This window comes from Plectropomus leopardus, chromosome 18, assembly GCF_008729295.1.
Source record: "Plectropomus leopardus isolate mb chromosome 18, YSFRI_Pleo_2.0, whole genome shotgun sequence".
Lineage (NCBI taxonomy): Eukaryota > Metazoa > Chordata > Actinopteri > Perciformes > Serranidae > Plectropomus > Plectropomus leopardus.
This window is the reverse complement of record NC_056480.1, coordinates 25,666,841-25,677,847: the sequence shown is the minus strand read 5'-3', so window position 1 is coordinate 25,677,847 and position 11,007 is coordinate 25,666,841. Positions and strand designations below refer to the sequence as shown.

The following is an 11,007-nucleotide window of genomic DNA, read 5'->3' as shown; positions in this document are numbered from 1 at the left end:
GTTTTTTTTTTTGCATAACACTTCCAAGAATACCCAGTTAATGTACTGTTTGTAGTTATATAGCTGTTATATGGCTGTTCATAGTTATATATAGAGAGAGAATAGATATAGTTTTAAATAGAAAAAAATGGTTTAAGGTAAAGCACTTTATTCAAAAACATATTTTTGGGTTCATTTATTCATTGACTAAAGCTTAATACAACGGCTGTACTGTGAAGACACAGCACCCTAAAAACTCTTCCTCTTGTCTCACGCCATTCCTAATGTAACCTGTTGAACAAGTTAAACAGTGCAGAGTCAGATTACACCTTCATAGAGACAGTTTTTATATACCCTATTCATTTGAATGACATGAATAACATGGACATGAATATGTCCACAGTGCAGAAAATGCATCTGATAAAGTTATATTCTGCTTTTTTATTGATAATATTTTCATTTTAATTGTAAAATTGCCCTAAGACAGGCATATTATTGTATAAGAATCAAACATAAGTCTTTCTAGTATTATTCACTTTCATTATGCATTATAGAGATTACTATAAATTTCTCTTGAAGTTATCTCGAATGCCAACAGCTGGAACCCAGTGCTTGATAAGAACTACATTTACCACCTGTGCCTCGGTGAACTTACAGTAAAGTTGACCTGTGCTCCTCTGGATATAAAATGTCATCACTTCATCATTTTATCCTATTAGAAATTTGTTGGAGATATTGTCATAATTACTAAATGAAGTCATGAGCTATGGCTGTGAGGTCACAGTGACCTTTTACCACCAAATTCTAATCAGTTCATTGTTGAGTCCAAGTGGATGTTAGTGCCAAATTTTAAGAAATTCCTCAGGCGAGGTGTGGCTGCTAAGATGAGACAATGTGGTAAATTATACCTTTAAATATCAGATGTGGCCGTATCATAAATAAGATGACATAAATAGCAGCCAGCCACATCCTCCAGCAAAATGCTGTTCTCATATGACTTTAGGTTTTCTACATTCATGAAGTAACTCACATGTGTGTTTCCTCTCATATTGCATCCACAGATTTGCTCTGATCTTCCTTGAATAGCGTCAAGCTGCAAAGATGCTTCGAAAAATGAGAAAATCCAAAATATTAATTTCACTAATGTGCATCGCTGCTATCGGGCTGTTCTCTGGATCATCACTGGATTTTTCTGTTTTTTCCCTTGGCTTTGGAAAATCAAGTGTTTGCACCTGCCACAAATGTTTAGCAGAGGCGGAACCATGGTTTAGGAATCTTATTGAAGCAGCTCCTGAACTCTTTTTGACAAAAAACCAGACACCCTCAGAACAAGTTTTCAACTGGTGGAAGGTAATTGTCAACTTATCTTCAAAGATATAGCACAAATATTCTGCTGCTGTTTCACTGTAAATTGTTTCAGACTCTCTGGTTGGTCCTGTAGCAAAATCAGCAACTACTTTGGGTTTCTCTGAACATTTTTCACATTCCCTCTGAAATTACTCTAACCCATTAGTTGCTCATCCAAAAAGGTGGAGATAAATTTGTGCAAATGAAAACAGTTACAAAAACAAATACATTGCTGTGGAAACATCGACAAATTTCTCCTTCAAACAGCTGTATCTATGCAAGTTTCTCCCAAAACCTGCATTTTACAGTACATTAAAATGCATTATGAGAATGTCCTAATTACCCTTCAACCAATACTCATGTCTACTGAATGCATCATGAACGTAACTTATTACCAAGGCAATTCAATGAAGGTTGGGACACAAGCCTTGACACCATATAAGCTATGGGGTATGACACACATATTAAAGTTTAACTGGAGCTGCAGTGTTGAAGGATTTCAGCAGATGGCGCTAGAAATAAAGAAACGGTGTCCACTCAGGTGTTCTTTGGGTGTGCTCTTTTTAGCCTACTTGGTGGACTTGGTCTAGCAGAACTTTTTGGTTATAGTCGAATGGCAAAAGGCCCCTCTGGCATGTGCATGAAACGCTGCTGAACGGAAATACAAGAAGCGCAACAGAGCCTATAGGATTGATGGTGGCTGGATCCAACAAATCCTGGACCTTCATGTGGGATTCCTGTGTTTGCCTCTGATCTGAATGTAATGTTTTTTAGGATTTTTTTTTACTCCTTACGATTTGCCTCCTTCATCTGTGCATCATCTGTACCAGCATGTGCGTTTGTTGACATTCCAGTGTTGGTCGCCATGTGCTGTTGTTGTCTAAACATAACCACATGCCATGTAATCTCACCATGTGCATTTGTTGACAACACGGTAGCGCCACCCCGGAATGTAATCAGCAGACGCAGACCTAAAACATAATAAACAGACTTGGGAGTCAACTGCAAAGCAGCAACATGTAAAGACTTGTGGTGAGAACAGTTTGGAATATCAGGGTGAGTCAATAAGAGGCAGAGAAAGGTAGAATAAGGCGGGCCATTCTTTCACAATCTCCCAATGATATGATGTGATAAAATGCTTGGATTTCCTCTCTTTTTTTTTAGCTTTATGCCTAAGGCAACCTCTGTCAACAGTTAGTTCCAGCCACCAGCTGCTAACAGCAAACATTAACTAGCACTTTTTCTGAGGATGGAAACATGCACTTGTTCACACCGCAGCGTTATCAGAGGAACCAATAGGGTGTATCCCCTGAAGCCACAATATGGCATTAACTGTGTCCTTTCATCCCAACAGCATCTCTGTTCATCCCAAACATATTTTCTGTTTTCCCTGGGATGACGGGCCACAATTAGTTTCAAGTCTTGCTTTTTAGCCAATGCAAAATTAATGTGACACAAAGGAAAAATGTCGTCCCCTGCCATCGGTGGGTGTCATCCTATTAGATGATGGTAGTCAACAAGGCAAATATTGGCTGATGTCAGTGTCCAGTCTATAAATTGATGCACCACTAGTAAATACACTGAATGGTATTTGCTTAGGAAATGCATACTATGAATTATGTCAAAAATGTTTTCTTAAGATTCTTAAAGATTGTGTCTTTAGATACCACAGCTGTGGTTTGTGGAACTGATATGTGATGAAATTGTAACTGATGCTGAAGTAATGTTCTATTTTCTGCTCTGTGTGTCAGCGATTACAGTCCAGACAACGCAACTACACCATCTACAAAAACGCAGTGGAGGCAGCATTTGAGATTGTCCCGCCCATTCCGAATGTTACGATGTTTGAACCCCGCCGTGACCGTTGCAGGAGTTGTGCTGTGGTGGGGAATTCTGGCAATTTGAGGGGGTCACACTATGGAAAGCTCATAGATTTTCATAATATCGTAATAAGGTAAATCATTACTGCAATGTTTTTAAAAAAATGACTTTGAACAATGATGATGTAGTTCAATAACAGGACAATGTATATATATATATATACATTGTCCTGTTATTGTATATATATATAAAATATATATAAAAAATTATAATTATAATATAAATATTTTCTATTTCGTTTCAGTACAAAATACTCTGTTAAACTCAAAAAGATCACAGACCAAACAATTGTATTTGCTAGACAAGTTTTCCCCACAAATCTAACAAACTAACAGTATAATAACAGTACAAGCCTGTTTATATTTTACATGGTATAAATTAGATTAACAGCAGTTGGCCGTGTTTTCCCTAAGGCTAACTACTCATATGAAACTGAGACAAAACCTTTAACAAAGGTAACTTTACAAAATTTGGCTGTATCATAATTCACAGGGTTCAACTGCAAAACCATTGTCTTATACTAACACGTTTGTTTCCACATTTCCAACAGGCTAAAACTGTTAGCGTAGGCCTATGACATTTCCCATTGCATGAATGAGCTAAGCAGCTAAATTGTCACTCATGTAAAGCCAGGATAAATGACACACAGGACTTGAAATGCTATTTTGTCAAGTGTTTCATTGTCGTTGTAATTTGTTTTTAATTTGTGAAATAAAAGTAAAAGTTTAGTTTCCACAAATAGAAATGCTTTCCAGTTTACAAAACTAAACAAGTCTGCATAGCCATGGCTCTGTCAGGACCTGTTCATTTTGAGAGAGCAACAGCCAGTAGAGTACACTCACGTCATCAATCATTCTGAATAATGGTGCAACTTCATCACTCACTCGCAGGCAAACTTTAACGTTTATTAAGCTGGCCTTATATTTTGCTTTTCAACCAAAGATCCAACCTCGAGGTTTCAAAATTTCCCTGCCATTGGCAGGAGGGGATGAGCAGCACTCAGGATTTCCATGTGATGTGAACACCAATCACCATGTCATTGTTCTTTAACTACATGATATTAAATATGTATTCCCTTGTATCTTTTAGAATAAACCGTGGCCGTACCAAAGGCTACGAAGCACATGTCGGAACCAAAACAACTTATCGTGTAATGTATCCAGAGAGTGCTGTTCAACTGGATAATACCACTCACCTTATAATGTTTCCATTCAAGACATTTGATTTCCAGTGGCTCTACAAGAAACTCGGTCCATGGTGGGTGCCTCTACACATATATGTAATTAAATGAAAAACCTGAGGGAGTTACAGCTTTCTCTAGACTTTCTAGTTGTCTCCCCACATCCTCATCTTCCAGTGCACTTGAATTACCTGTCTTTGCTCTTGCATTTACAACATTTAGATGTTATCACCGTATAAAGTTGATATAGTTAACATGTTAGCAAACAAATCCTGTCTTACCTGTCTTTGCTCTTGCATTTACAACATTTAGATGTTATCACCGTATAAAGTTGATATAGTTAACATGTTAGCAAACAAATCCAGCCGAGACACAGTAAAATTAGCATTTTGTGCTGGGAAGGTGGCGTGAATTTAGTTTATTTCTCAACATAAAAATACTAATTAAAGCAGCCTTTACAATGTTTATAGCATGTTTAAAGGATACAGATGCATCACAAAATGTAAAAGGTTTAACAAGAAACACGGGCTGTGGCATCCACTCATTATCAGTATTTCATTAGAAGTGAACTTGAGCACAGATTAAACAATCTGTGTCTTATGGTCAAAAAAATTAATATTGGACCCTAAACCTTCCAGTCATTTCGAAACTAAATTGGCATTTTTCAGAAAGACAAATAAAGAGGAAATTAACTGGGATAATCTTGCCCTGGCTGATATCAGATAAAACAGGCGGTAAAATAATGAGCAAACATTAAATTTGTACTTTTTATAGTTTGAATCTGCTTTGTTCCATCCAGGCACTGTAACTACACAACGACTACCTATGAATACCATTTCATACCACTGACGCAGCTTGTATATTGACATTCTCAGTATAGTTCTCTATTCATCCCACACACGTGTCTTATTGTCCCCAAGGCAATGGGACACTGTTAGTCTCGTTAGTCTGCTTTTCAGCTTTTACAAAATGTTTATGACAGAAACACAGAAAAACATTGGCCACTGCCATCTGCAAATTATAGTCAACAAGATTAATATTGGGTGATTACTTTGTTTGGCCAATAAAATGATGCATCTTTTAAAAAGTGCAATATGCATATTACCAAATAATACTTGGTAATCAGTTAATTTCTTACTAAATGTTTCAATTAATGTTACCTCCAACAGGGAAAACAGTGCTGTGAAACCAAGGAGGATAGCCAACAAAGATTTGGTGAGTATTTAAAATGATTTTCAGAAACTTGCATATTTGATAAGTCACCCAGTAATGCATTGAATTGTATTGTCTATTGACTGCAGAAGGGACTGGTTTATGAATGTCAGTTAAAAGGCTATATCTGATTCATACCAGGTGATCATCCTCAATCCAGCTTTCATGAAATATGTTCATGAAATGTGGTCAGAAAAGAAGGGTGCCTATCCATCCACTGGCTTTTTGACTGTGATTCTTAGCCTGGTTCTTTGTGACGAGGTAGGCATCAGATCACACATTATGCTAACAACTATTGACTTCACTGACTGACAGTTGCAGTGCAACTATAAAAAATGATGTGCCAGCATGGGCAAGGCAGAAGAAGACTGCTGGGCAATAAATAGAGTGCTCCAGAGATAACGTTTTTCTTCAGGCCACTGTGGAAGTTAGTGTTGCCCTGGTTACCTTGTCAAAAAGCATATAGAATTTTTCCATTGGATTTTGGAATATTGCGGAAAACAAGCCATGTGGCAAACAAACTTTTATGATATCTACACATTTTGTTCAGCAAGCTAATTTTCACAAATGAACATCGCTGTTATGATTTTTTGAAGCTAATGTGCATGCCAGAAGTAAAAAGGCTAGCAACTGCCTCTAATAGAGACATAAAAGCTTCAAAATTCACAAGTGGGGTATTTTCTGATGCATTTATGTCTGAAAACAAAATATGAAAGTCTCTTAAGCTTCAATTAACCACAGACCTTATAACAGGCATCTAACCAAAATTATGTTACATACTTTGAGTCGAGGGAACAAAATGCACAAATGCAAAACATGTGGTAATGCAAATGCTAACTCATCTCTGGGACACTCTATAAATATAAATGTTAGTTTCAAAATTGACACAAAATCAAATTAAATAAAACAGCTTATTTTATGAGAAAATATGTTTGTGTTTATTAGCAATTGCTCAACATTTTGGGAGCCCTTTAGCTTTGTCTGTTAGGTTAGCAAAAAAAAAGAAAAACAAGAAGAAGTGAAATGAAAAGAAAATGAAATGTTAGTAAGAGAATGAAGAAAAAATATAAGAAATAAAGAAAGAAATAAGAAATATAAGATCCAGCTGAGATTCATGCTATATTTTTTGTTTCCCCAGGTCAGCGTTTTTGGCTTTGGAGCAGACAGCGATGGAAACTGGAACCATTACTTTGAAACTTTCAGAAACAAACACTTTAAAACTGGTGGTCATCCAGGAGCATTTGAATATAAACTTATTGAGCAATTACACGATAAGAAGATATTAACTTTTTTTAAAGGATTTTGAAGGTAATTTTTCTTTCTCTTTTTCTGTTTTTGTCTCTGTCAATTGAAATAACATGAACAGAACTGATACATTCGCTATCGTTTAAGGTAAATGATAGCGAATTAAAGTGAATTAAAGTAAAGCAGGTTGTCCTCTAATGAGAAGAATGGTGGCTCAATCCTCGGCTCCTCCAGTCAACACACTGAAGTATCTTTGGGCAAGATAGTGAACCGTGTGATGAGCGTGTGAATGGTTACTGGGTAGCAGTTGAAATGCGCTACACAAGTGCAGTCCATTTAAATTGTTATGTGTAACCCCCTGAAACCTGGCTCGACATCAGTTTTCTTGTGCTGCATTTAGATGCCTATCATAAGCTATTTGGCCATCTGAAACCTAAGCAAATAGGTGTGATTTCTCAGGAAAACAAAGGGAAAAAGGCAATTAGCAATTAAGAAAGAAATGACTCACAACTTGGAAAAATAATGGTCAGATGAAAATTACCTAAAAAATAACAGAAAATTATCCGAAATAAAAGGAAAAAAGTCTTGAAAACAAACTTGAATTATATGGTTTGTTTTTTTTAAATCAAAGATGGTGTTACAGGGAAAAAAATGATTTCATTGTGAGTTTTTTTTTTTGATTGTTTGTTTGTTTTTTTATTTTTTTTAAATTTTTATTTATTTTTTTTACAATTTTTGACTTTATTTGCAGGTAACTTTCTTTTACCTTTTTAAATTTTTTTTTGCATTTTTTGTTTCATGTTCCATGTTTTGATAAGTTGTTCATTGCCTTCTCCCCATGTTTTTTTTTTTTTTTTTTTTTTAGGAAATTAAATCAAATCAAATTAAATTAAATTTGCTCATGTTTTAAAAGGTTAAATCATTTTGTGAAGCTCAGTTTTAGTGTTTAGTGGTGGCTGCGTCCTATTTGGGTGTGTCAGTATTATAAATCTGGTATGTCATCTTGAAACCTTCACTGGCAGAAAAAAAGCATGAGCTAATTAAGTACTACTGTGAGAATACTGTGTCATCCAAAAAAAAAAAAACCATCTTTTTTTTTTATATCTAAGGCAACAGGTGACTTGACTGTTTAAACAACTGAGCCCTTTTGTTGCCAGACCCCAACACAACAGAGAACACACAAATGGGACTGGTTTTGCCTGTGTAGCAAGGTGTGGGCACAATGCTTATTTTTAGGACACTGAAAGCTTTTCAGGGAGCATGTAACATTGCAGGCTTCATGTCATTGATAAAGTAATGCCTTTTGTCATTTGGTCAGCTTTATTCTCAGACATGACAGGGCATTTTTAGAAAGTGCATACATACAAACATACAAAGAAAGTGAACATATTTGCTGTTGAAGCCTTAATTTCTCCAGAGATTCTCCAATGAATTTTTAAATAAATCTTTGATCTCCAATAATAAATTATTTTGAATTTTTATCTTTCTGAATGCACTCTGACACCTTTTTTACCCTTACAAAACTCTTTGTTTCCAGAGTAATTATGAATTTTGATGTAAATAACTGTAGTTTTAGTATCAAGTAAAAACAAAGCTATCATTAAAAAAAAGAGACTAAGGCTGTAAAATGAGTTAAATGTAACAGTTTATGTTAACAGTGGCAAAATGTTACTAAGTAGGCTACATTTGTTTGAGTACAAGTATAAACTGAATGATAAGTTATTATCACCAACTCATGTCTTAAACTCAGATTGAAGGAAAGCATTGAGACATTTTCTCCCATCAGCAGATACATTTGAAAACAGCAAAAAAATCAAACATCCAAACAAAGAAATTGTTTAAACGTTTAACATTTGAATGAAAATCCAAGTTCTTCTCAGAGCTGGTAAATCAGATGAAATGTTTTAATAACTTCTTTAAAAATCTCTAAAAACTAAACAATATGTCTTCCCAAGTTTAGTTAATGGATTATCCTAAATTGTGACTATGGGGACTGCACAAAACAAGACGGGATAAGGATGATCCATATTGTGATGTTTAAGCCGTTTTTGGTACTCTAGCTCAGATTGGTTTTAGAAATGTGTAAATTGTGAATGTTCATTGGTGGAACTGATTATTTGGCAGGTCAAACCCTCCTTTTCTTTTGGAATTTGGAGAGTAAAGCCTAAAAACAAGTTTATTTTTTTCCTTTTCTTTCTTTAAGAAGGGTTTTTTTTCTTTTCTTTTTTTTTTGTTTGTCAGCCATCAGTTACACAATGCAAGGAAGAATTTCAGTTGACATTCGCCCTGTATTGTCTGACCTCTCACCACATCAATGGCAAAGGCTTTATGTCATCAATGTTTTGTTTAAGGAGACTCTGGAAAAAAAAATGTGCAAAGACAATAGCTCTTGTGAAATAGCATCTTCCCAGGGTAGAAATGAATGGTTACATATCCTCCTAAAAACTCAACTGGTTTATGTATTCAAACACTCTTCACCTCTGTACAGCTCTGAGGGGGATTTTTTTTTTAAATACAACAGTTAGCCAGTTTGAACGAGGTCATAAAATAATACCAGTGGACAATTAAGATTCATTAATTTATTACATTTACATAAATATATTAATCAGTTAATATAGAAATCTGATTGATTATAAAGATAAAAAGGTGAAAGATAATGTTGAGGATATGAGATAATCCATGTTTAGTGACATGTTTCATTGTGTTGATACGCCACAAAGTAAGTTACACTTTTGCCAAATTTAGTTGATGCCTATAGGGATAATATCTTGCAATAATATGAAGCAATATTGACATCTACTGACAGTCTTTGTACATTGCAGCCAACACTTTATTACACTACATTAAACCTTCTGTGGAGTTTTTAAGGACTTTAAGTTGCATTACATTTAACAGGATATCAACAAATATTCTTTCAGCATGTTAATAAAAATGTTCAAAACAGCAAAAAGTTCTGTCTGAACGCCATCCAGCTGTGCTCCGGCTGGATGCAGAAGGTGGCTTTTGGTGTCACACTTGTACGCCAAAAACACTGACAGAGCGGCAGTATTTGACGAGTTCAGGGTAAGAACAAATAGCCACATTATCACCCCTGCACTGATGGCTACAGACTTCAGACTGCTAAGCTGCATGCTAAATCTGTTTACTCCAACCCACTATGTACCATTAATTTCCAGCTATATGACTTATTTACAGCCTAAAAAAATGCTCAAGGCTTCATTCAGTTATGGATTTGACAATGCAAAGTTAAATGATAACAGTTGCTTTTAGAAAACAAGTAAAAAGCTGAAGGTGAAAAGGAATTCAACCAGTGCACTAACACTAAAAAAATGTTCATCAATATGCTGGTAGAGAACAGATAAATATTTCTGTAACCTTTCACAAAGTTTTTTTTTTTTTTTAGTTATCTTTACTGATAGTGGCTTTGTGGAGTGCCAAGCCACCACTGTTTACATTTAGAGGAAACAGGATCTAATGGTTTGTATTGGCAACCGTGCCATGGTGACGGCGAGGACTTCAGTCATCTCGCTGACTAAACTTAAACATTGACAGTCAATACAAACTGAAAGCCAGTGATTAGACATAAGCCTGCAGCTTTAGCAACCTGCTCAAATATTTGCCACCATCTATTGTGGTTGTAGAATGTTTTGTTGATTTCAGTAACAGTGAGTTTCACAAAGTATACTGCCGATCAAAAAGAAGTACAAGTCTGACATCTACTGGCAAAAATATAGTATTGTAGCATGTTGAAAATCAAATCTTTGCCTTGCACCACTCACATTATTCTCACTTGGCCAACATGCCCTCTAGTAATTCTTTTTTCAAATATTGGAATAAATAATAAATATAAAAAAGTTATAGTAAATAAATATTTTTATAAGTCTGGGCATGTTGGTTTTTTACTTTTTTTTTTTTTTTTAACTCTAACATCAGCTTCCAAATATTTTTTACTCAATCACTGCTATCTTGATTTTGCCATCCTGAAACAAATGTAAAAATGTGTCTATTTAATTAAATCTTTTGTGGTAACGCTATATATTCACACAGTGAGATGTTGCTCCCAGAGGTGGAACCAAGTCCAGAGTCCTACACTTTGAATTTTGAGCCCCAATCAAGTCACAGTGCTCTCTTTCACAAACCGAACGCCAATATTAAATTTACAG

At 35.4% G+C, this 11,007-nt stretch overlaps 1 protein-coding gene across 1 annotated transcript; it reads left to right on the top strand.

The window, feature by feature from the left end:
- The first annotated feature begins 1,043 nt into the window (after positions 1-1,043).
- On the top strand, positions 1,044-7,435 carry LOC121957627 (CMP-N-acetylneuraminate-beta-galactosamide-alpha-2,3-sialyltransferase 1-like). Its single transcript, XM_042506316.1, has 6 exons — positions 1,044-1,329; positions 3,078-3,280; positions 4,297-4,464; positions 5,557-5,602; positions 5,741-5,860; positions 6,738-7,435. The coding sequence occupies exons 1-6, from the start codon at positions 1,081-1,083 to the stop codon at positions 6,903-6,905; spliced, it is 954 nt and encodes a 317-aa protein (XP_042362250.1). The 5' UTR covers positions 1,044-1,080; the 3' UTR covers positions 6,906-7,435.
- Positions 7,436-11,007: the final 3,572 nt, after the last annotated feature.